The sequence below is a fragment of the Ambystoma mexicanum genome, chromosome 11 (assembly GCF_040938575.1).
Source record: "Ambystoma mexicanum isolate Mex_15411 chromosome 11, UKY_AmexF1_1, whole genome shotgun sequence".
Lineage (NCBI taxonomy): Eukaryota > Metazoa > Chordata > Amphibia > Caudata > Ambystomatidae > Ambystoma > Ambystoma mexicanum.
Window position 1 is genome coordinate 1,471,413,668 of NC_090934.1, and position 26,893 is coordinate 1,471,440,560.

The 26,893-nt window shown below is 48.6% G+C and overlaps 1 protein-coding gene across 14 annotated transcripts in view; it reads right to left on the reverse strand.

The window, feature by feature from the left end:
- Positions 1-26,893, reverse strand: part of PPIP5K1 (diphosphoinositol pentakisphosphate kinase 1) — a 1,113,174-nt gene that overhangs the window by 829,083 nt on the left and 257,198 nt on the right. For all 14 annotated transcript variants that reach the window (XM_069625171.1, XM_069625166.1, XM_069625170.1 and 11 more), the window contains exon 5: positions 23,491-23,576. In XM_069625171.1, coding sequence (XP_069481272.1) covers positions 23,491-23,576 — 86 coding nt within the window. The remainder of the gene's footprint in view (positions 1-23,490; positions 23,577-26,893) is intronic.

A 26,893-nucleotide genomic window follows, 5' to 3' on the forward strand; every position in this document is an offset into this window, starting at 1 on the left:
ACCGCCCGGTCGATTTGTCTCACTTTCTCGGTCCAGCACTCTGGTGAGGTGACTTCAAGGAGTGGAATCTTGCCTCTGTATGTCCTGAAGGAGTCCAGTTTTGGGAGGATTCAATCTTTGCAAGATGATGCACTGCACAGTGGCCATGGGTCCCAGGGTGTTGGTGGTTTGCAGCCCTTGAAGATCACAGCTCGTGATTCCTGATGCTTGGAAGAAGGGGTTGTGCAGCATTGATTATAGAGAAGGCATCTCCGGCTGTCTGGAAGCAGCTGCGAACATCTCTCCTCTTCTTCCTCGTTGATTCTTCTGTTCCAGGGTGCAGCTTCAGGATCTATTACTTTTATGCTGGAACCCAGACTCTGGGTGCTGGCTGTCCTTTCAGGGCACTCAGCCCCCGCCTCCCAGTTGGAACTGGTTCCAGGCAAGCATGCCAGAAGACAAAGGGCTGAAGAGCTTCTGACTCTTCCCTTGTTTCCTGTCTTCACAGACACACACTGGAGCCTTGGCGGGCTTCACAAAGAATTGCTGCCGAAGACAAAAGTCAAACCAGGACCTCGCCCATCAGGCACAACAGAAGGAGGACCAAGAAGGGACAAGAAATGGAAAAAAAAGAATACAGACACCATTTTAGGTCTATGGTGACCCTTCTGTGCACTACCGCGACAGCCTGGAAGTAACAATTACACAAAAGTAGGTAGGATAAAGCCACTGCCACAGCCATTCAGGTTAGCTTGTCACTGCAAACAAACAAGAGCAGTGTGAAAGGAGATACTATGTAGCCCCTCAGCACTCCACATAAGGTGGGGGGTGCTGTTCTCACAATAGGAAAAGATGCGAATGATAAAAAGTATCTCCCTCTATAACAGAAAATAAAAAGTGACACCCCAAAGGGCTCTCAGCAACACTGCACAGAGAGTGATGTGTGAAGCAAAAGTCAAAAGACAGATGCCATACAAAAGAAAGGGTCAAAGAGTGAGTGTGGAAAAAGGTTCCCAGTCACTCAGGGGAACAGACCAAAAATCTATAAGTGCAGCCAATAGTGCTGAGGGCTTCACATGTGGCGGAGATTATGTATACAAATGCAAATCTACCCTAACATTAGACAATGCAGAAAATGTTTATGGGATGATCCTGGAGAAGAGTTTAAATGCAATGGTTTCCAAAAATAAGATGTTGAGTCGTACTCAAGTGCGATTCCAGAAAGAGGTGGGAAACTAAAGAACAAGCACTTTGATTTTCAGTAGTGGTACAAAAATAAGCAAATAAAAAACACTGCGCTATATTTTATTTGTGGGTTTAAAGGCTGGATTTCATATTGTGAATAGGGTACTTTTGTGCCCCCCCCCCAACAGCTTCTAATATCGAAGCTAAACTACTTATAGTCACAATGCAGAGTGAGGTGTCAGAAATGAGAGGCGGGTACAAAGTTGTAATGTTTTCAAGATCAGACATCTCTATTAAATTAAAAGGGTTGAATAAAGGCCTTTCTGTCCCTATCTTAATGCGAGTTTCCCTGTCAATAAAATCAAAACAAAGGATCAGTCTGTGTCTTGTCAAAATAATGCAAACTGTCCTTGTGTCCAAAACATGTCTGACCCTCCCACTTACATAAATGTGCAAGGTAAATGTTTCTGATTATGGCTTAGCAAAGGGTGTATAGAAATCAAGTATGAAAATTCAACAAATACTTGAATCCTAGAAAAGGGGAGGGGCTCCCTTCCCCTGGATTACTTCAGTTGGGATAATGAAAGCGTTCATTTCAAGAGTCTTTAAGAGTAGCTGAAATGTCTCTTTCATACAACACTTAGAATGGCAAAGAGTTTATTTTCAAAGCAATTATGGGTTTTGTAAGGCTGGAAAAAAGTGGCTCTGTGTCTTTCCTTCTTCAATAACGTCTTTAGATCCCCTGGTGTACTCTCCTGCCAGGTATCTTTTCTCCACGACTTTTCCTTTTGTAGGTTTTGTGTGGATTACCCGATATACTCCCCTTCCAGGAATCGCCCCCCTTCTGGGTCTTGCAGATCCTCTGGTGCAGTGGAGTAACTTTGCTGAAAATATTGGGGGGGAAGGGGGGACATGCCATCTAAAGGAAAGGTGCCCCTGCCAAATGAATGGGGACAAAATGGTGCAACACGAAAGTTGGGGGGACAAACACCCTTGTCCCCCCCTAAAATTACGTACATGCTCTGGTGTACTCTCCTGCCAGGTATCTTTTTCCCAAAAGGACGGACTGCCTGATGTGTTTCTTTCACCAGGGCTTCCTACAATGTTCACTTTCTTTCCAAGTATAGCACAGCTGTACTTCTACACAGTTTATACTTCCTTAGCTTCAGGTACTACTTGTTCCAACTTCATTGACATCTCATATATGGAGACTGGCTTTCTTCATTAGTACTCTTTTGCTTGTGGCAATGCTTGTTCCAATTTTTCCCATATTGACTTTTCATATAAGGAGACTTGTACACATTTTGCCTATCAACTTCATTAATATTTATCTGCTGAGGAGAACACTTACTGCACCTCTTCCCACGTTGATCACTCTCACATGAGGATTTGTGTAGGTTCTGTCTTTTCAATGTACTCAGTTCGTATTCAAAAGAATTGTTTAATTGTCCATGTGCCTGTCTGCACGCCCCAGGGTCCCCAAGCACTAACTGGCAGACTCACCAGTGTTTGATGATGTTTCTGGACCATGACGTGCTACTGCGGTGAAGCTGTATCTCGAGGAAGGCTTCCCCAGCTTCTCAGATCCTCATTTACTTCCAGCGTCTGCTCCGCGGTCATGAACCAGTGAAATTGACGCGGTTTCGCAAGACCGTGCCTCCAGCAGCCTCAACGCTTCAGTCGACCTCCCAGCAGCATCTCTAAAGCATCCGCACCACCTTTATCGGTCTCAAGCCTCCCTGGGTAAGTGTGCTTCCAAGCGGGTGCTCATAAGCATCTGTTTCTCCCAGAGCAGTTCACCTGCTCCGTCTGCTTTTGCTGTCTGTGCCACTTCCCACTCTGCAGCTTCCTTCGCTCTTGAATGGAAGGTATTCATCAGGTTTAAATGTCCCACGCAGCTGATTTCTATCAAGATGACTAGTCTGCATGTTTAGCTTGATGTTTTTAATTCCTCAAGAACTCAAACTTCTTCATCTCAGTACTTGAGGCTTCATGGGATTTGAAGTCCAAAGGAGTTTTAGACTTTTTAAGGCTGTATTGTTTTGAATCTTTGTTTAAATTAAAACCATCAGAAACATGAAGTGTGTTTTATGTACATATGAGGTGTGAATGGTATCCTGTCTAGGGTGACTAACAAGGGAGTTTAGGGTTTTTACAACTGGAGGGATTTGTATAATGACCACAGGAACTCTGGAATTATAAGATCTTCACATGGAAAGGAAGAATACTGCGTGCCTCCTGATGGAGTCACCACCTCCCCACGGTCACCATCTCCTCCCATGTGTTCCTCCATCATAATACCACCCCCAGGGTCATGATCACATGGGAGGATATCTCATGCTGGGGACCAGTGACGACTCCATAGGATTCATTACAGTAGTCAGACTATTGTGCAATTTTAAGATGGGGTTAGGGAGGGGAACAATCCTCGCCTTTTCGGGTAATCAAATGTGTTCCGCAGGGCTGTGATCTTGCCCGCTTTTTCTCCTTATTTATCAATGCTATTGCGCTGCACATGCTCTACAGTGGATGAACGCATTATCAACAGTGACAAGTTAAGCATTCTACTGTTTGTGAATAATGCGGAGTCATGGGTGTAAGCAACGCTACCAATGAATGTGCTGCAATGTGCAGCAGTAAGACCCTTGTGACTAATATAAGACATAACTAAGGTCATGCTATGCGACCCAACAAAGTCTTGCACAATTCACTTAACCTTATATGGCACTCAAATACAGAATTATGAATGCTTTTATTACTTGGGCATTCACTTTATTAATAAATGTAATTGGCATTTACATCAATTCAAGAGTGAAGTCAACTTTAAGCATCAACCAAGAGCCATTGTCTCTTTCTCCAATCAATGTGGAGAAAAGGCAATAACAACGATGCACACTGATCCAGTTCTGGATGCCCAACACTTACCCAAAGCTCAACCTCTGAAGACCGACTTCCTTCTGCTGACCAACACCACCGAACACAATGACCCTTGAGGGCTTCGCACCCCAGCTGACCACCTGCGCCAAGTACCTTGGGTTTGACATTGACAGACACGTCTCTGTCAAGTAGCACATAGCAAGTAAGACAGAAACGGCTTTCATCTACGAAGACAACTTCAGATCAGCTGTCCAAGACGTGGTCTTCTTCCACCTGCATGGTGGCAACGTCCTGCTGGAAGGCCCTGCAGCGACTACCCTGGCACCCGTGGGATGTGTCCTAAATACATGCTACAGCACTATGCATTTAGGCCACAGCCCCATTCTGTGGTGTTAGTAAGAGGTCCAAAGGATTCTGGATCCTGCCCAGAACCTTGTTTGCGTAACTAATCCTGAGCTAGACCACGGGAGTCATTCCCTCCTCATGTGAGCCCAATGGATTTAATACACATGCAGACCCGATCGCTTTTACCCCAGTAGTCATTCCCTCCTCATGTGAACCCAATGGATCCAATAAACATGCAGACTCGATTGCTTTTACCCCGGTAGTCATTCCCTCCTCATGTGAGCTTAATGGATTCAATACACACGCAGACCCGATTGCTTTTACCCCGGTAGTCACTCCCTCCTCATGTGAGCTTAATGGATTCAATACACACGCAGACCCGATCGCTTTTGCACAGTAGTCATTCCCTCCTCATGTGTGCTTAATGGATTCAATACACACGCAGATCCGATCACTTTTGCACAGTAGTCATTCCCTCCTCATGTGAGCCCAATGGATTCAATACACATGCAGACCCGATCACTTTTAGTCTAAACAGAGGTATGGTTTTAGTCAGCACAAATTCATTTATTGTTTCATTATAAAAACACACAGTGTTCATGAGGCAGTACATACATAGTAACAATTCATAAACATAGGGCATAATTTGTTCAATTACATCATAAAGAAATATACACATATTCAATCATGATTCAAGAACCCATAGCAAGACAATCTCAACGCTGTCCCACTTTGACATGAGGGGCTTAGGTGAAGCGAACTTTGGAGAACATGGGTTTCCGTAGATGTTTGGTAGGTGACTGAGGATTGGATTTCGGTTTGGTAACTGTAGAAAGCAAGACAGGGAGGGTTTTTGTAGATTTAGAACTTGCAATTTCAGAGTTAGTACAACCGAGCAACCCAAAGCTTCTAAGCTATGGACGAAAAAAGGCTGCAGAAGAGCCAAGAGTCCATACCACTACATAACCTCTGTCCAATCCTGGGCATTTGTGGTGCGGTTAATGAGAACTTGGGCGAGGCATTGCTTTGGCAGAATTTGTCAGATGCTAACCTCAGGTGTAAGCTTTTGCTTTGTGGTTCTTGTGAGCCCCAGAATGTTATATGTTCATGATGCAAACACACCTCACTAATATGACATACATTATTTACTGTAAAAGCTTTTCTGATGGTTGTATCTGCTTAGATTCACATGCTTTGCATAGTCCGACATCCAGTGGTCACTGCAGAGTATTGCAATTTGTTTTTCGAAAGTCAAAAAGGGGACGTCGACATAGGCGTGTCTGCAATACTATCCCTATAGTGACGTGTAGTGTACCCAAAATCCCACACGCGTTGAGGTCCCTCCATTTGTATTTTTCTGCCATGAGGGAGCCTTATATGACTGACGTGAGTGAGTACAGAAAAGAGAGAAAATAATAATACGTCTATGTTCCTTCCATCCGAGCGGAGAGGAAGGGTGGGCACATGTGAATCTAAGCAGATACAACCATCAGAAATGCTATTACGGTAAGTAATGCATGTCTTCTGATGTTTGTTAATCTGCTTAGAATCACATGCTGTGCATAGACTAGCGAGCCGTACCCGGAGTTGGAGGTGAGTTGTGAGAAGGAACAGTAGAGAAAAGATGTTTTAGTACTGCTTGTCCCACCTGGGAATCAGATCTAGAATGGGCATCTAGACAATAGTGTTTTGTAAAGGTGTGTACAGACCTGCAGGTTGCCGCCTTGCAAATGGACTCAAGGGGAACATTTGTAATGAATGCTATGGATGCCCCAGTGCCTCGAGTAGAAGGAGCTCTAGGCTTGAAGGGTAGTTCTCCATTAGCAAGAGAGAAACAGAGTGATGCACTGGACAATCCATCTAGAAATAGTGGATTTGGAAACTGCATCTCCTTCTCTTCCTGCCGCCACTGAGACAAAGAACTGATTAGCCTTTCTTAGTGGTCGAGTTCTTTCCATATAAAACATGACCGCCCTGCACACATCCAGTGTGTGCAGGCTTTTTCTACCAAGTTTTATGGGTTTTGAAAGAACGTTGCTAGTTCTATAGACTGGTTGACATGAAACTTTTAAATTAATGTTGGTGCAAACCTAGGGTGTGTGCGTAGAACCACCTTATCTTTGTGAACTGTTACAAAGGGATCTGAGATAGAGAGCGCTTGCAGTTCACTCACTATCCTAATGGAGGTGATAGCTATCAAGAAAGCAGTCTTAAGAGTGAGATCCTTAAGGGTCGCTTTAAGCATGGACTTGAAGGGAGAGCCTATCAGCCTGGTTAAAACAATGTTCAGGTCCCATCTGGGAGCTGGGTTAGATATAGGAGGGTGAATTTGTTTCACTTCCTCCATGAAGGCTTTAATAACTGGAACCTTCCACCATGACACCTTATGTTGAGACGTAGTGTATGCGCAGAGAGCAGCAAGGTGAACTTTAATAGAATTAAAGACTAACCCTGAGTCCAGAAAGTGAATCAAGTATAGAAGAACAAGTTACTTTCTGGTAACGTTCTTTCGATGGTATGGTCCGACGACGTATTCCATATCTATGACAGGTAATCATCGCAGCAGAGCTGCAGTGATTACCTGTCATAGATATGGAATACGTCGACGGACTCCAATCCCCTCTAACAATATCTGTGGGAGAGCAGTCAACAGGGTTGATGCTCTTTGAGTTAAACCAGATGACGAACCGTTTCCATTTACTAGGGTAGCAGTAACGAGTGTTCGGTTTCCTTGCTTCTCTGAGAATGTCCATGCATCTTTGAGGGAGTTGCAAGTGTCCAAATTCTATGACCACAGGAGCCAGGCTGCCAAGCTGAGGGTCTGTGGGCATGGGTGCAACGTTTGGCCCCTGTCCTGAGACAACATGTTGTATTGGCAGGGTAGATTCACTGGAGGAGACAGTGACATCTCCATCAGACGAGTGAACCAGGGTTGGCAGGCCCAGATGGGGGCCACCAGTATCATGGTAACTGGTGCATCTTGTGCACTATCTTGTTGAGAAGGGGAGTCAGGGGAAAAGCGTAGAATCATTTCCCTGACCATGTTATCCATAGACTGTTCCCTTTGGAGCGGTTCTGGGGATACCTGGAGGCGTAATCCTGGCATTGGGTGTTCTGCAGAGTTGCAAACAGGTCGCTCTCTGGGAAGCCCCATTCTGCGAAAACGTTGGAGACTATGTCTTCGTCTAATCCCCATTCGTACTCTGCCGGTAGAGGGTAGTCTCTGCTGAGTCCGTCTGCCAGAAGATTGAGTTCCCCTGGTACATGTTGAGATAACAGGAACATGTGTTTGAGAGCCCACTTCCAGATGTTCTGGGACAGCTTGGACAGTCCTGGAGAGTGAGTGCCCCCTTGCTTGATCAGTTAGTACATGGCCGTGGTGCTGTCCGTGAGGATTAGCACTGACTTTCCTTGTAGGTGTGTCTGGAAAGCCTTCAGTGCTTTGAAGACCGCCAACAATTCCAGCAGGTTTATGTGTTTGGATGCCACGCTTAGAGTCCAAACTCTGTGTGCAGTGTGATGGGATAGGTGAGCCCCCCCATCCTGTGAGGGATGCGTCTGTGGTTAGAGTGGCGTCCACTGTGGGGGTGGCGAAGGATTTTCCCAACACAAGGTTTTCCCTCGACCACCACCTCAGCGAGAGAACCAAGGCTTGGGAGACAACCACTAGATCGTCCTATTGTCCGCTGGCCTGACACCACTGGCTGTTGAGGCACTCTTGCATAGGGCGCAGTCGCGCATGAGGAACCAAGTAAATGCATGACGCCATCATTCCTAGCAGCCGCATGGCTTTGCGTACCGTCACCACTCGACCGGCTACATATTGAGAGATCTGAAACAGCATGTTTTGGACCCTCTAGTGGAGAGGAAGACGAGGCCGTCCTTTGTTCGAATTAGAGCCCCTAGGAATTGCTTGACTTGGCTGGGGTCTAGGCTGGACTTCTTCTCGTTGATGGAGAAGCCCAGGTGGAACAAGAGGTCTACAGTCTTTTGGGTATTTGAGAAACATGTTTCGTAAGAATCCCCTGTTATGAGCCAGTCGTCGAGGTAAGGATAGACTGCAATGGACGACCTGCGCAGGTGTGCCTCTGCCACTGTCAGTACCTTCGTGACTACCTTTGGCGCTGAAGCTATGCCGAAGGGTAGCACTTTGAACTGATAGTGTTTGCCTTCTATCATGAACCCGAGGTAGTTCCTGTGCGCTGGCAACATTGAAATATGAAAGTATGCATCTTTCATGTCCAGTGTTGCCATATAATCCCCCTGTGAGAGCAGGGGGATTACCTCCTGCAAAGTCACCATATGAAATTTTTGAGGTTTTACAATTTTGTTCGCTGGGCGCAGATCTAATACAGGGCACATGGTTAGATCATTTTTGGGTACAAGGAAGTACACTGAATAAATACCCTCCTTTACCTGTGATAGAGGCACAACCTCTATGGCTCCTTTTTCCAGCAGCAATTCGACTTCCTGAAGAAAGAGGGAGAGGTGTTCTGGAGCTAGACGTCTTCCCCTTGGGGGTCTGAATTCGATGCAGTAACCTTGGGCTATTGTTGACAGTACCCAACGGTCTGTGGTAATTTTCTCCTATGCTTGCAGAAAAGATGTTAACCGGCCCCCGACCGGAGATGCATGGGAGGGGACCCGAACTTTCGGGTCATTTGTTGGTGGTAGTCAGGGAGCCCCTGGGAGTGGGGCCACGGCCTCTTCCCTTGCCACGACGTTGTCCTCTTTGAGCATACTGTCCACTGGTTCCCTGAGGGGGAAGAACAGTTGCTGGCTGAGGTGTATTGTTGCTGATTTTGTTGTTGGCCACGAAAAAAGCGCCTGTTGCCATAGCCTCACTTATTCGGAGGTCTCGTGATTTGGTCCAAGGTCTTTAATGTCTCGTGTTCCTTCTTAGCTGTCTCCAGTGCGTCATCAACCACCTTACCAAACAAGTTTGAGTCTTCCAGGGGTTTGTTGATGAGGGACGCCTGTGTTTCTGGCTTGAAACCTGAGTTTCTGAGCCAAGCATGTCGTTTAAGAAGTACGCCCTGGACTAGGGAACGGCCCTCCGTTTCCGCAGCATCTAAGGTGTTTTTGATGATGCTCTGGTTTACCTGAGTACCTTCTGTCACAGTGGATAATAAGTGGGTTCGGAGAGGCTCAGGGACTTCTTGTAAGCCTTCATGCAACAGTCCTCATTGGACATTGGCGTAGCTAGCCAAAAGAGTTGTGTTGTTGGCAATTCGCGTGGCAAAAGCTGACAAGGATGTAATCCTCTTCTCTAAGGCATAAAGCTTCTTCCCCTCTTAGTCCGGGGGTGCTTCGCTAGTAGATAGCGGAACCCCCACCCCTTTCCTCGTGGCCGTTACTACCAGGGAATCAGGTATAGAATGCCCCCTAATATACAAGGGATCAGAAGGTGAGGGGCTAAAAAGCTTCTCAATTCTTGGATTAACACCTCTAACTAATGAAGGTGTAGATCGAGAGGGAACGAGATATCTCTTGATTGAGGGAAGGTATGGCTTGGATCGCAGGTGGCTTTTCCTGGACTATTTTACTTCTGGGGTAGTTTCCTCCTTATCGATTTGGAAATGTGCTGCTGCCTTGCGTAGCATTGCATTAAATGTTGGTTGATCGTCCACAGTTGAAGGATCTCTGACCGGTGTGGTCTGAGGAGAGGGCAGGTCTAAAACATCAGGGTTTGTAGACGCCCCTGGTGTCTACCAGGGCAGTGGTTCACAAATATCTGGGTCTTCTTCAAAGTCCCCTACAGGCTCTTTTAAGTCCTCAGTATTTAGGAATTCTTCTCCTTCCTGAAAATGACGATCCTCTTCAGTGAGGTCATACGTATCTAATTCTTCCTCAAGTGGGTCAAAAAGTCTTGGGAATTTAGATCTGGGGTGTTCAGGGAGTACCTCCCTTGGCCTTTTAGGTGGAATGTGTTCAGAAGTGGACACAAACCTATCTAGCCTGTCCATACATGATTCAAATCTTTCCCTAGTCCATTGGGATAGCCCTGAACGGTCTAGTGGCGGAAAGGGTTGTTCCTCCGGGGAGGGCTGCTGGCCCTTGCGGTCGGCGGAGGCTGCCGGTTTCGGCGTCTCCGTTGGCGCTGAGGCCTTCTTCGATTTACTAGACGAATGGGCGTGGGTTGTGTGTTTAATGACTCTTTCGTGTGCGCCAGCGTCGCCGGGGTGTACATCCCCCAAGTAGTGCCAGAGCCAAGCTTTTCGGGGCCAGGGACAGACGCGGTAGAGAAAGAGCGCTCCAATGAGAGGTCAACAACCTCCGTTCCGGAGGTAGCGTTATCACTATCCCCATCGTCACACTTGGCAGCAGCGGCCGCGGGTGAGGAATCAGCCTTCGACATGCCGTAGGCTGCCCACCTCTTGACCCTGCATTCCTTCAAAGTTTTTGAACGAAGGAGTTTACAGGCCACGCACACAGCCTCGTTGTGGTCGAGGGGTAAGCAACGGTTGCACCGCTTAGGCTTATCCTTCCACAGAAATTTGACGTTACAATGTGGGCAAAATCTAAAAGGAGTCCTCTCCATAGCGGAGGACCTAACCAGTGATAACCACCCAGAAGGAAAGGGGGGAGACAAGGAAAGGCATTCTAGAAGAAAACAGAAATGTCCACCCAACCCCCACTCTCCCTAATGTATAGGCCGCCGAGGCCGGGCCACGTGTTCGTCAGCGCCGACAGGAACACCTCTGTCGAAACCACCGCCGAAGATCTTGACTCGGCGGGGAAGTCGGATGGCCGTCGAAAGAGGGCTGGAGGTGGTATAAATGAATAATAACTGACAAATAGACCAAGGGTCGAATAAATAGGAAATGGCAAATGGCAAATGGCAATTTCTCTTACGAGCTCCGCATAAGGTGACCAGATTCTGGGTGGAAAAAAACAATCTGAGGGACCTCGACGCATGAGGGATTTTGGGTACACTACACATCACTATAGGGATAGTATTACAGACACGCCTATGTCTATGCCCCTTTTCGACTCTCGAAAAACAAAATGCAATACTCCGCAGTCACCACTGGATGTCGGACTATGCACAGTTATATGGCTATCTACCAAAGACAAAATATTTCTCAAATCGGTTTCTCTGACTCATAAATGCCTCCACCAAGCAGCTCCTCAATACCTCATTACTAGATTCACCAAACCTACTTCTTCTCGCCCCTCTAGAACAGCCAAATCCAATCTCCTCCTGGTGCCCAGGTTTAAACGTACAATGTCGGGAGGGAACAGCTTTCCTGTAAAAGCAGCACAATTCTGGAACTCCCTTCCACCTCCTTGCAGGGAGGACTTCCCCTAATGCCAATTTAGAGCTAAGACCATCCATTGGCTCAAGGCGCACAATATATAACAACCTCTTGCTGCCCTGATGCTCCACACCACAACGATTGTAAATATGTACACTTTGGTTGTCTACTGTTTGGAGTAGATACCTTTCATGAGACAACCAGCATTGTGCATATAGTATTTCTTATATTGTATATTTCTGTAACTTATGCCTCTTCGTAGTGATGTGTTTCTTTTTGACGTTCCCAGCACTGTAACCACAGCTGGACCTCATTCCTTTGTATGTAACTAAGCTTTGCAATCCTCTTGATGCCTCTGTGCCTTACGACCCCCGGGTTAGGTGCGCAATATAAATAAATAAATACTAAATACAGCATGTGATTTTAAGCAGATTAACAAACATCAGAAATAAGCTTTCGCCTGGTTACAACATTCGCAACCAAATTGGGCATCGCCTACAAAATTAAGTGTTACTCACCAGAGTGATTAACGTACTACTAGTCCATAGTCCCCCTTCCTAGATCGGCGTCCCTCGATAGGAACAGAAACAGAACCTTTTTTCACCAGAAAAATAACACTTTCCCTTTAAATGGATATGCAAGCAGAGGCGCGGCCCTGGGATCAGGCGCTTCCCTAACCCCGCCCACCGGTGCCACAACTCAGTCCCCTTTGGCGCATCAGCTGTATTGAACTGTTCAACCTCGCTACTTCTTTTTTACGGGGATGGTTGGTGGGACGTATGGAGGAAAGGGGACTATGGACTAGGAGTACGTTAGTCACTCGTGAGTAACACTTAATTACTCCTACGTCCCATCCCCTTTCCTCCATCCTGTATGGGCACTGTCAGGACTTCCTTCACTTCATGGTCCCTTTGGCAAAGCTGTAGACGCAGGCATCCACATGGAGTCTTTCCCTCCACAAGATGGCCCTCTGCATATGCCATGTACACAACTGAGTGAAGCGTGCCACTCTTTTCCAACATGGATGCTCTGAACAGAGTTAGTAGGGAGAAGGAGGGTGGAGAGAAAAGAAAGGAGGTTAGCAGGGGAGAGGGAAAGAGAAGGAGGAACAGAAGAGGAAGGTCTTGAGGATTTTCCAGAACTTAAGCTGCTCCGGCTCAGGAAAGAGAGGAAGGGAGGCTGCTCAAGAGGGAAGCACCTGCAGAGGATCAAGATCTACACCCAAATCTCGATTTGTGAAAGCGGCTCACCCGCAGAGAGGTGGAGGATGAGCGGAGGACTCTAGAGGGAGAGTATTTAGGAAGAGAGCGTTGTAGATCGTGCAGGCCCCTGCCCCAGAAAGCATTGTGAATTATGCAGAGGATCTTGAACTTAATCCTTGCAGCCACGGGGAGCCAGTGGAGGGATTTCTGACCCGTAGAGATGCAGTCCCTGGGCTTGAGGCCAAGGGTAAGTCTTGCGGTTCTGTTCTGGACGAGTTGTAGAGGGCAGAGTGTAGAAGTAGGAAGATTGAGAAAGAGGCTGTTACAATAGTCCAGCATAGAGAACTAGGGCTCTCAAGGTGTTGAGCCTCTGGGGGAAAGTGAGAAAAGGTAGAATACCTCTGAGGAGGGTTGGTAGTTGAACTTTTTGGAGATAACCGAGATATGAGAAGAGAAGGAGAGAGTGGAGTCGAAGATGACCACAAGATTTTTTACCTCACTGGTAGGTGAGGGCGCAGGGCCAAGGGAGGCAGGCCAGTGAGGAAGTGGGAAAGCGGTATCAGGGGTCCCAATGAGAACGACCTCTGTTTTACTGGCATTCAGGCATAGATCGTTAGCAGCACACCAAACATGAATTGCAGAAAGACAGTCAGGGATGAGCGAGGAGGAAGAGGCCGAGGGTAGCCTGAAAGAGAGCTGCGCGTCATCCACATAAAACTGAAAATTAGAGGTATAAGTAGAGATCCTGAGGCCAAGGTGCCATGTAGATATTGAAGAACCAGGGGGAAGGGTTAGATCCCTGGGGGGCACCACGAACAGAGAGAGTGGTAGAGGAGAGAAAGGGCCTGAGTTCCACTTGGGAAGGCTGGTCCGAGAGAAAAGAGGTGAGCCACGTCAGGGCCTGATCTGTGACGCCCAGGGTAAAATGGAGACGGTTGATCAGGGTGCTCTTTACAGTATCAAAAGCAAAAGAGAAGTTTAGAGGAATGAGGACGGAGGGAGAGTTGGAGTCAAGATTTGAGAGCAGGTCTTCACGAGTGTTCAGAACAGCAGTTTCCGTGCCTCTGGATGCTCTAAAGCCAGACTGATGGTCATGGAGACAACCAACAGATTCGGTATGGAGGGTAAGTTGAGTGATAGCCAGCTTCTCCAGTTTTACCAGAAAAGGGGTGATGGAGATCGGTTGATAGTTTGGCGAAATGGACAGGTCAGCGGAGGGTTTTTGCAGCAGAGGGTGCACAAGAGAGTGCTTGAGAGGAGATAGGAAAACTCCGGTGGCGAAAGAGGTTGTAGAGTTCAGCCAAGGCTGGAGTGAGTGTGTAAATATTGTCCTTGATGGTTTTGGAGGGGCAGGGGTCCACCTTTTGAGGCTTTCATAGACTGGACTTGACTAGAGACCTCATCAGGTGTGACAGTGGAGAGGGAGGAGAGAAGAGGGGGTGGGGGGCAGCCGAGGGAGGCTCAAGAGATGGTGGTGCGGGGCCGGAGCAGAAGATAAAGGGGATAGGATGTCCTACGTTTTGGTGGTGAAGTGTGTGGCCAGGGCTGATCAAAGGGCCTGGGTAGGTGTAGTCGAGGATGCAGCTGCAGCAAGGTTGGCCAGTTCCCTGCTCGCTGCTGGCGTCCTTGTTCTGCTGCCTTCTTGTGTTTTCTTGCTCTTTCCTCTTTGTGGCGTCTATCTCTCTCTAGCCCTGGTGTCTGATTTGCCTTCTGGAGTAATTAATTCTCAGTATTACCGGCACGCCACTCAGCCAGTTCATTCTTCCAGCAGCCACGTTCTGAAGACATCAGTCTTTCTCCACCTGCTGATTCCTCCTCTACATCTCAACTATTGGTCAGCTATCAACTTGCATCACCTTTCTGGAACACAGGTTTTTTCCCCTTGGGCTTTGCCCATTCGTCACATATAGCCGACAGTCCATCCAAGGCTATTCAATGCTGTTTGAGGCACTGTTCCACTTGCAACCTTCGCTGTCTCCAAATGCTCCCGAAAGACGCTACCACAATCAGGTCAGTCCTGGGCACTTATCATCCTTACAGGCGCCTACAACTGATATAACTGCCTGGGGAGGATAGCAGATACTCTAGTCAAACAGATTACGGAGGACAGCGTGGGAAAACGCTGCATCAGCCCTGGCATTGGTATCCAGACAGTAGTGCTTGCAGAAAGCCGATGTGGTGGCCCATGTCGTCGCCCTGGTGATCACGTGCCACGGTATGTGACGTTGGAAGGCAACGGGCACTGCCTTGGCCCTGATGGCGTGTATCCCTCTTGGTGATTCTCTCCGCAGAGCGTTCTATGCCTCCTGGATGACCGTAGTCATCCATCTGGATATTGAAGCTTTGGACACTTGTTGCCCAGGCCTTGGGCCACCAAATATGACAAATAAGGCATCCGCTTTGCGAAATTCCTCGGTTCTGTCAAGACAGAATGTTAAGGTTCTTCTGACATCTTAACAGTGGAGAGCCTTCTCAGCGTCTTTCTTGGGGTTTGGAAATAAAGTGGGTAGCACAATCTCTTAGTTAATGTGGAAAGAGGAGACCACCTTTGGTAGGAACCTTTGGGGGGGGAGGGGAAGAGAGCGGAGCACAACCTTGTCTCGATGAAACAGTGTAAGGCTGAGAAAGGCCCAGAGCCTGAATCTCGCTAACGCTGTGGGCTGAAGTGAGCCGCCCCTAGTAGCACTGTCTTGAGCTTGACTAATTTGATGTCCACTGTGGTCATGGGTTCGGATGGTGTGCGCGCGATGGCGCTCTGAACAACGTTGAGATTCCAGACTGGGTGCGGGCTTCTGACAGGAGGGTACAGACTGGTTAACCCCGCTAGATACTTCTTCACTACTGGATTGGCCTAGGAGAAGGTAAACCGGTCCCAGTTCCTATATGCGCCAATGGCCACTAGGTATGTTCTGCAAGGGTCAAGCTGGACCCCTGATCTGGCTAAGTATACTGAGAAAGACGACACCTGGCCCAGCCTGCAGGGTAGTGGGTCTACTCCGTTTTCCTTGGACCAGAAGCAGAACCTGGTCAATTTGCTCTTGTACTGCTTTTGAGTAGCCAGACCCCTGGCTCCCTGTATGATTTCCAGGTTGTCCTGAGACAGCCAGTAATGATGGAGTCTCACCCGCTCAGTTACCAGGCTGCTAGGGCTAGCCTCTGTGGCAAGGGTGAAGTACCCCCCGCCCACCTGCTGCACCAGGAGCTGGCCCTTCCCGAGCAGGAGAGGGACTGCTGGCTGGACTGACAACTGCAGAATGCCTGAGAACCGAGGCCTGGCCGGCCACTGCGGCGTTATGAGGATGAGACAGAGCCGCTGGGACTGTCTGATCTTGCAAACAACCGTGTGGATGGGTGGGTAAGGCGGAAATGAGTACAACCACATCCCATCCCAGGGGATCTAGAGCACGTCCCAAAGGGAGCCACGCCCCGTTCCCACACAGGACACAAACTGCTGACAAGTCTGGTTGCTCTCTGTCGCAAAAAGGCCTTTGACTGGGTGACCCCATCTGCTGAAAATCTCTTTAAGGACTCTCGTTCAGTTGCCACTCGTAGTTGTCGTAGCCGATCCGACAGAGTCTGTGCACCTCGAGATACGATTCTCCTGACAGATGTGCTGCTGAGATCCAGATGCCCTGCACAATCGCCCACTCCCAGATGCTGAGGGCCATCCTGCATAAGAGCGGGGACTTGGTGCCCCCCTGCTTGTTTAGGTAGTACATGCAGGTAGAGTTGTCTGTCCGAATGCAAACTGCGCTGCTCCCGATTAATTGGAGAAATGCCTTGAATGTGTTTCCAGGGTAGCGCCCCACCCTTGGAGTGAGCAGTCCGTAGTCGTAGTGTGATCCACAGGAGGCGGTCTGAGTGGTCTGCCCATCACGAGGTTCGCATCCTGCCTCCACCACATGGGGTTCTGCTGTAGGTGTGCAGGTGTAGTGAATGGGGCTCCTTGATGACCCGACTCCTGGTCCCAGGAAGACACAAAATGCAGCTGCAGACTCCTCATTCACAGCCTGGTGTAAGGGAGCCGGGAGGCATGCCTCTAGTACTCCCAGCATGTGCTGGTATCACCAGGTTATAGTTACTACCCTCCGACGTGAGCAGGGCTGCCAACGCATTCATCAGTCTTGTGAATACCCTTGGTGCTCAATTCATGCTGAACGGCAGCACCTTGTATTGAAAATGCAAAGCCCATGACCCCGAACCTGTGGAAGGACCGATGCGGCTGCACTATGGGGATGTGTAAATATGCATCTTTCAGATCCAGGGAGCACATCCAGACCCTCCCCCCCCCCCCACACAGCGTCTCTGCTATAAGCACCGACATCACCATTTTTAACTTCTGCAGAGGTAGGTACAGATTTAGGATGGAAAGATCTAGGTCCACTTGCAGGCCCACCTGGTTCTTCTTTTGAATGGCAAAGATGCAGGCGTAAAAGTCCTGCCCCAGCTGAGGGAGAGGAACTACCTCGCTCTCCGCCAGGGAACGAATCTCTGCCAAGAGTGAACGAGTCCCGATCTGTGGGGGCGTGATAGGGGGAGGGGATGGCAGGGGAAGCCAGACGAGACTACCAAAATCACCCATGAGTCTGTAAAACATGAGCACCAAGCTTGACTTTGCAGGGCCAGCCTGGCCCCAACTGGGGTGCTGTGGATCTGAGAAGAGCAGTCATTGGTTTTTTGGGTCAGAGGCAGATGACTGGTGGGGGACTATAAAAAAGCCCTTGCGCAAAGACTTCTGGTGTTTTCCCCTATGTGGGCTGGGGGACCTGTCCAACTGCCTGGCCCTTTGGTCCAGGAAACCCCAGAAACAGCCAAAAGATCACCCTTTGTTTGCTCGTGAGTGGCCCTGTGTGAAGGTTTTGGCTGCTGGCTTGGTGGGAATGGCCAGGGATTTGGCTGTCTGTGAGCTGATCTTTTTATCAAGCTCCTCGTCCGTGGTGGAGTGGAACAAGTCGCCACCCTCGAAAGGTAGGTCTAGGATTCTGTCCTGAACATCAGGGTTGAATCTGGTCACCTTGAGCCATGGCGTCCTCATGTCAGTTGCCACGCAGATTGCTAACGGTACCTATGTGCCCCACAGTGGCTTCCATGATGTCCTGTGCCAAGAGTTTTGCTTCTGCGAGTCTTGCTTTGAAAGAGGCCTGTTTGTCGGCTGGAATATCCAGGAGGAAGTCTGCAATCTCCCTCCACAGCCGCTGGTTAGCCTCTGCTAGGTTGGCATCAGCTTTGGCCTGCCTGAGGTGAAGCCCTGCATTATAGTACACCTTTTGCCCATAGGCCTCGAGCATTTTTTTCTTCTTTGCCCGGCACTGCTGAAGCTGAGGTGCTCGTAGTAGAGATCTGGGGCTTGGCATTCATAGATGCTACCGCAATGACCGACGACAGTAGCTGGGGTGTACGGACGTACCCTATTCTATTCTGTTAGGGAGAATTCTCAAAAATTGGCTAATTGCCTTCTACTTTAGAGACCCCTAGCTCTTTTGCTGGACTTCAGGACTTTAATTTCTAACCTGGAGAGAGGGAGACCTTTTTCCCACTCTCTCATGTATTTTTCTATGATTTGGACTCTGTGGTTCTTTTGAATTTGGAGTCAAACTCCATAGGCATCATCTTTGCATTGTGACACACAGCACCTCCAGTGCAGAGGCACAGGGATGCCCTTAGACTTCCACAAGGTTTAAATACCTTCTCTTGGTGAAACTACTGTTTCCAAGAGCAGTAAAGTGAAATTGACGTTACTTACATTTTGTAACTTTCTAGACCCAGCACACACTATCTTACCATAGGGTGCTGGAGGGGTTACTTAGTATCCCCTTTGTCTAGTTTCTCAAGTAATATTTTGATGTTACCCTTTCTACAATTAATGGCTGGTGGCAGTGGTTTACATTTTACTATTATTGTGTGTTTTTACCGCGGCTGCATTTGCAGCAAGGCACCCATGGTTGCCCATTTTGTCAAAATGGCCCGGTCTTATTTTTTAACCATTTCTTGCTGGAAAGGTCCTTCTTGAGATTTACTCTGCGCGCCAAACCAGGTTTGGTCCCTTTGTTCATTTTGTCTTTGGCGGGATGCACGAGTGAAGCCCGCCTTTGGCTCAAGCATGTCTGGCAGGGGTAGGGGCAGGAAGTCAGGGTGGTGCCCAAAACTCCCTGTGCTTATTCCCCTTAGTTACAGGAATGAACCCAAGGTGATTGGCCGGCTGGCTGTCTGTCTGGCAAGGACAGCCACCCCGCTGGGTGAGTGACAGCTAGGCTGGAATGAATGGGAGTAACCTGCATAAAAGGCAAGGCTTTTGGCTTGGAAGGCAGAGTCGACCACTGGACGAAGGAATCCGAAGAAGAACTTGGAAGAGACACCTGCTGCAACTTCTGGACCATTGGTTTGCCCAGTGAAGCCCTGATGCTGTGCTGAAGCTCCAAATTTGTTTAGACTAGAGAAGCCCTGCAAAGACGACTACTCCCCTTAAGTTGGTGGGACCAATCAACTCCAAAGTGAACTTGTTTGGACATCCTCTCAGAGCTGGCTGTACTTCCACTGCTACTGCTGGAACCAATGTGCCAGGGAGAGGAACACCAAATCGAGTGGATTGCTTCTAAGTCAGACCCGAGCACCAGGAAGATCCTCCGGACTTCCCTGAAGCAGGACTGACCAAGCCCGAACCACCTCAACAGAGTGCTGGACCCCAGATGCGAGGAAAGTCTGAAGTGGTATCCGAGAACCGCAGTGTTCCTATTTGCCATAAAAACGAGGAGCTGAAACCCTGAGGGACCGCTGATGACCTTCTCATTGCAATGCAGGAGTCCGCAGACTTCCTCCCTCTTGTCCCCACGACTGAGGCCCAGGAACAAAAGGATCTGCAGAGCTGTACAGGAACAGAAGCCAGGTGGAACCATTTCTTCTAACCAAAGGTACTGTAAAGTCTAAGAGAACTTACCTCTTGTTGTGTAGCCTTACTTGCTCTCAGTCGAGACCTGTCTTGGTTGCCCTTGCAGAGTTCCTCACAGTTTTGCCCCTTACAAGCCTCCCAGTTTGTGGCCCTTCGAGTGAATCTTATTTCTACAAACTTTTAAATTCACTTGACATTGGAAGGTTTTTAAAGTACTTACCTGTTTATTAATTATTTGTTAACCTTTGTTTTATTCCCATATGTAACCTTTGCACCCAACTCAGTAATGTATTAAATGTACCAGTGGTACATTAATGTCCACTGTGTCCTAGCTATTTAAGTCACCTGAGGGTGTATGAAGTGTCTGTGTGCCATCCCCAATGGATATCATCCGATTTAGAGAAACAGTGTGTTATTTGCACTCATAAACAAACCATAAGATAAAATACAGGTGTGCTTTTGGGCACACTGTGTCCAAGGTGAGTGATGCCTTACTTTTGGCATTCTCGCCTTAGATAGGTGCAGCTGCCGCCTATGACTTATTGCCGGGTACCGAACCTGCTACCCAGCATTTTATGCCTTTATCATACTTCCTTTTTCCGGGCGGGAAATTATAACGCAGCCCTTCTCCTCCCTCTGAAAGCTGTAACCGAGGTGGGTGTGCTTTCTTTTTGTTGTGCCTCTCCTTACCAGAGGCTCCTTATATCCCCCCTTCTCTTGTTATTCCAATGGTGGCCGGCCCTCTCCTGGCCCCCTGCTGCTTCTCTTCTCACCTTCCTGTTTGTTGTGGCCATGCTTCCATGGTGATGCGTCTTGGAGGCACCTTGTGGCTGCCCTCCCACTGTGTAATAATTGTTTAATCAAGAAACCTTGAGTGTAAGTGTTTATTTGAACAACTGTCATTGTGAAACTCTGTTGAACAACCCTTCTGCTCACATTCACCCCTCTTGAGATGAGCCTGGCTGCTCAGCCACACTACCAACCTGTGTAGTACAGACTCATACCAAAGGTTGGGTTCCTATTGCCAGGAGGTCAAGGTTGCTGTAGTGCACCCAAAGCGTACTACACACAATCTCCCCTAACATAGTCAAATAGATTTTTATAAAGCGCCAACTCACCCGCAGGCCTCAGAGCGTTAGACAGACAAAACAACGAAAAACAGGAAGCAGAAATTACACTAGCTTAACCAACCAAACGATGGGTGGGTAAAGGGAACGAGCCCAGCAGAGAGTCGCCCTTCACCTACTTACATTTTGCATCCAGCCTCTTATGTGTTGGTTGAGTGGAGTGGGGCTTGAACCATCCCTTTTTTGCCAGAGCCTCCACGTCGTCCTGCAACGGGATGCCAGATGTGGATTCTGCTTTGATTGTGAGCACTTCCACCAGTACCCCTGACTCCAGGAGCTCCTTCTGTGGTTGAGGTATGTCCAGGTAATCCGCTAGTCCAGCAATCCTATCACGGAATGCCCTCACCGATGAAGGCATGTGCTGCTGCTCCTCATCAGTGTCTTGTTGGTCACCTGTGTTGGCAGGGGCCCCTGGGTCCGCAGGAGTTAGTTCTGCAGCTGAAGAAGGCCAAGGCGCTGGAACTGGGGGCATAGGCACCAGTTTAGGTGGCAGTGTGCGAGGCAGCATCTCCTGGATTAGGCCCTTAAGGATGTTACCCCATCTGTGGAGGGTCAAATATTTGTCAAAAAAGCAATCTTCGCAAGTGAGCTGGGTGCGGTCCTGCAACAGCACCGGCTGCGGTGGAGTAAAGGCCTGCAGTCTACTCCCACCTTGAGGATACATGCGCTCATGGTAATGTGCCTGGCCCGTGAATGTCTGGTACGAAGTGGTCCATGTGACTAGAGTTATAGGACCCCAATCTGCCCTGGCCATAAGCTTGCGTCTTTGACGTACGCCTTGTTGGTGGGCGTCGCCATTTTGTCTGTGCCTTCTGCATGTGGAACTGTGGACGACGTGGTCCTGGGCTTGGCCTGCATGCCTGAACGCATCTGCTCTGCCCCACCCTCCACCTCAGGAGTGGGCCTGGTAGGCAATTGGCCCTCAGCCATGTGGTTGGTAGTGCTGTCTGCGCTGCCTTGTAGGCGCCCCCTCAGGCATGTGCCCGGTCACAGCGCTGATCCCTCAGGACGTGTCCCGATACCAGAGCCAGCAGGGTCCTCGGCGGCAGAACCGGTAGGCCCGTAGACCCCCTCAGTCATTAAACCGGTAGCTATGAGAGCTGCCGGTGTCATTGCTGACAGTGCAAGGGTCCGAGTGACCACTCTCGTCAGTAGGCTTCCCCGGGAAGGAGTCACTCCTGTGGGGTGATTTTGAGAAGAGTATGCTTACCTTCTTAGTCTTCCTGCATACGCATTCCTTGATGCTCTACGGCGGAGTCCGGGAGAACAACTCTTTCCACCGCACCAACCTATTTCGGAGGGATCGGGGTGAGAGTGTTGCACACTGAGCAGCCTTCCCATTCATGGTCTTCCCCAGGGCACCAGAGGCAGAGCGCGTGTGGATCCGAGGTGGGAAAGGAACCGTCGCACAACGGGCACCTGCTGAGGCCAGCCACAGTCGACATGCGCCGGGGAAAAGGCTAGGGTAGCAGTGCACGGTGTTCTGAAATACCCGAATTTTGGAAAAAATAAAAGCTTATGGAGAGCGCATGGAATTACGAGGCTGAGGCCTCATCAAGGAGCACTTGTTAAAGCGGTCCGCTCCCGTCGACGCAGAAAAAAAAGAGGACTGAGGGGTGGCGCAGGTGGGCGGGGTAAGGGAAGCACATATACATTTAAAGGAAAAGTGTTCTTTTTCTGGTGAAAAAAGGTTCTGTTCCAGTCCATAGCAAGGGACGCTATTACAGTATGGAGGAAAGGAGACGGGACATAGGAGTGCTTATTATTGCAATGTCTGCAGGAGAACTTCGGCAATTCATGTTCTTTGTGTGGCAAGAGTGCAAGCAGGTTTAAGTCTATGCCTCTGCTCACCAAGTGCACCATATTGCATCAATCACCACTGCACGTGATCTCATTTCCACAAGCAGGTATTGAAGGCAGCTCACAGACCACACCGGGAAAGAACATGCATTGACTATACCCTAGCCTCAAACTCTTCAATGGTGTAATAGCGTGTGGAGCGGAATGAACTAGCATGTTGTTGCTAAAATGTTCTGAGATCAGTGGAATTATAATCGTGAATATCAGTAAATTCATTAGGAAAACACTATCGTGTTGCACTGCACAGTGGCAATGGGTAGTACTTTTATGCGCCATGGTTTACATTTGTCATCTGGCACTTAAAATGGCCGTTGGACACTCATGCATCCGATTCTCTAAGTCAAAGCACAGATCTGCATATATATCAATGCATTTCATGAGCATTCGTGTGATCATAGGTATTCTACCCCTTATGGTCTGAAAAGAGTGACAGAGTGGGCCTAGCAACCATTCAACGCGGCTCAGTCTTGGGCCTGGAGCTTTAACAATGCCTTTGTAGTGCTGCTACATTAGGCTGTGACACTCAAAGCCACTGCTAGTTCCTTTGCCACCCAACGCCTTCCCCCATTTTCTCCTCTTTTGGGTAGATTTGATATGCTACTTGCACAACAATAAATGATTAGTTACGGATGACCTGTGGAGCTCTCTCAAAGGTCACTCATCTTTCATGTCTCCCTGCCCTGCCTCCCCAGTTCAAAAATGTACCATTGTTCCGCTTTAGCGAATGAAGGAAAGCATTAAATCAAATTAGAGTAAAGAACCCCACTCACCATCTGGCTTGTCGGGATCTCTATTCAGCACAGCGTAGCGTGGAAGATCTATTCCCTCCTGCTGCAGGATTCTATAAACTTCCCTTCTGCAAAAGAGGCCCACAGATAACATTGATAGAAAGTCAAATGCAAACAAAACATACATTCTGCACAACAGATAAATAGAACCTCAAAAAGTCTTAAATTCATACGTGACAGAACAAGATGGAGGATAGCGATAGTAAAGTTGAAGCCTCTCTGCAAAGTGGCTGAGAGGAAGTGGCGCTCATCAGCCATCCTCCGACTAACTTGCCTGTAGCCTGCTCCAAAGGCATCAGAGACTCTCCATCGGCTCCAAGAAGACGGCTCACATCCAAGCCCGCATCTCTGGGGTCACTAACAACTCTGGCAAACTGCTTAAAAACTTTAAGGAACTAGCCAATCCTTCTGCAGTCACCACATCTCCCCTGCCATCCTTAACCATCTGTACCTCACTGCCCTCCCGCTTCCTTTCCAAAACTAAGGACAGTCTGTACTCACTCTCCTCTACACCGCCCTCCCCTCATGCCTCCCTTGGCGCCCCTCCCCTTCCCTCTTTCTCGCCCATAACACCTGATGAGGTCTCTAGACAAGTCCTCTGTATGAAAGTCTCCTCCAAACAGGTGCTCCCCATGCTCCCCCAGAACTAATAAGGACAACATTGCTTGCCTTGCGCCTTCCGACTGATTTCTGTAACCACTCCTTTGCCTCCGGCTCCTTTCATCTACCCCTCAAGCACTCCCTTGTGCATCCTCTCCTAAAAAAGCTCTCTTCTGACCCCTCCTGCCCTGCAAATTGCCTCCCTATTTCCATCTCGGACTTCCTAGGCAAACTCCTGGAGAAGCTGGCCATCTCCCAACTGACCCAGCACACCAAATCTGTCAGTTGTCTCCACGGCCACAAGTCTGACTTTAGAGCAGCCAGAGGCACGGAAACTGCTCTACTGAACACATGTGAAGACTTGCTCTCGAATCTTGACTCAACTTTCCATCCGTTCTTATCCTCCTGGATCTTTTGTCTGCCTTTGACAGTCAATCATGGCACCCTGACAAAGTGGCTCTGGGACACCCTTGGCATCACGGACCTGACACTTTGGTTGACCTCCTTCCTCTCCGACCGACCTTCCCAGGTTCAACTGGGTCCTTTTTCTCTCCCCTATCAAACTCTCCACCTGCAGGGTCCCTCAAGGCTCCATCCTCTCGCCGTGGCTTTTCAACGGTTACATGTCATTTTTAACAACAAATGAATTTATAACGAACCCAAAACACCTCCACCAAAGACCGCCCCATTTTTCCCCCACCTTCAAAACTACTTTTCCCATTCCCAACCACGTATATATAGTTTTAACAAACTAGTTTTTAATTTTTTTTTAGGTGTTTTAGGTTTGTTCAAAATTCGATTTGTTGTTTTTTATGAGTTACAATCACTGTATACCCTTTTTCACAGGTGCCTTGCCCCTTTGGCCCACTTGATCTCTTCATTCGTTCCTCACTTCCAGTGTTAAGCAGAGGACATGCAGCTCTCCTTCAAGCTTCCCTCCTCTTCCTTCTCTTCCCCTGCCCCATCCCCGACTGTCTGCTATTCAGGAATGGTGCACTGCCAATGATCTGTGTCTTAATGCCAGTAAGACTGAGATCCTTCTCATTGGGACCCCAGCTCCCACCTTCCCTCCTTCCCTCTGGCCGCCCTCTAAGGGCCCCCTCCCCTCACCCTCTTGTGAGGCAAAAAACCTTGGTGCCATCTTCGACTCCCCTCTCTCCTTCTCTCCCCACTTCAAGGACCTTGCCAAGAAGGCCCACTATCACCTGCACCTCTTCAGAGGCATTCTCCCTTTCCTCACCTTCCCCCAGAAACTCCTTGTCGCCAGAGCGCTGGTCCTCTCTGGGCTGGACTACTGCAACAACCTCTTCCTCAATCTTTCTTTATCCTCCCTTTGCCCCCTTCAACTAATCCATAATAGGACTGCAAGACTTATCCTTGGCATCAAGCCCAGGCACTGCATCTACCCAGCCCTAAAATCTCTCCACTGGCTCCTGGTTGCTACTAGGATCAAATTCAAGACCCACAAGGCTTTCTGGGGCCTGGGACCCCGCCACATTGAACTCTCTGCCCCCAAATACCTCCCCACTAGAGCACTTCAGTCTGCTAGCTACAAGTCTGCAAATCAGACACTTCTCTAACCAAAGAGTGGGTGCGGGGGGTAGATCTCTCTCGACAGGAGCATCCCTCTTGCATTGCCTCCCTGGGCCCCTCAGGTTTGAGTGAGATCTCCTTAAATTCTGGAAGCTCATGAAGACTCCCCTTTTCTCCTCCTCCTTCACTCTTTCCCCTTCCCTGCTAACACCTTCTTCCTGCCTCAGTGACTGGCAGCCTGGATCCCACCGAGTACTACAGGGCTCCAGCCCCCCCCCCCATCCTTCCCCTCTTCCACACACTAATCATGCAGACCCCCACCTCTGCAATACCTGGCATTTATCCCTCTGGCCTCCGCCCTTAGCACTTTCACCTCGCCTCTTCCCTGTTTTTATCGCGTCCCACCTTAGCACTTCGCTTTTTGCGCATTCCAACACTTCCGTCAACCCCACCCCATCGCTCTTCTTGTTCTTTAATTGCACAATCGGAATGTCACAAGGCCTAGTAGGACCGTTATTGTAGCTTTCTCCCTGCCCCCACCTTTTTTGTCTTGTGGAGCCTTGAAACACCATTTGTTGTATAGACGCCTTACAAATTACCAATAAAATAAATAAACAAAATAAAGACTAAGAAGGTCTCTAGGCGTCTCAATGGTCAGGCAAGGGGCAAGCTGGATATATTGAATGGTCTGATTTTACCTCAATATAAATCTACTTAAATCGAGAGAGCAACTAAAAACATTGTGACAAGAGTCCTTAGCTCACCGCCCCGTTCCGTCTTTGATGCAATACTCTCTTAACATTGCAATTAGGGCTCCAGAAAAGCAGCTTGCCAGCCTGGTGTGCTCCCTAATCTCAGAGCAATACTCCTAACAAACTGAAATGGGGATCAGCAGGTCACATGGTCCTGCTCCTGATGCCACCTGCAATAGTCGGGTGATGCTCTCACACGAGTGGGCACCTTCCACACAGAGGACCACTGCTGTGGCGGTCCCTGAAGGGAAGACAACCCACAGGATAAAAGCTTCTTTTCATTTAAGGAAATTGCTAGCAATCTACAACTCATTTTTGGATTATATGAAAAATTACTTTTTGTTTTAACTAAAAGGTTATTTTTACTTACCTAAAAGTATACATAAATATAGTGACAAACTGCCCATGCATTTTTATGTTGAATCCAATGCATACTTTTTTTAAAAAACATTTTTTAAAAACCTTTTTATTTGCATTTTCAACACAAAACTTCACAAATA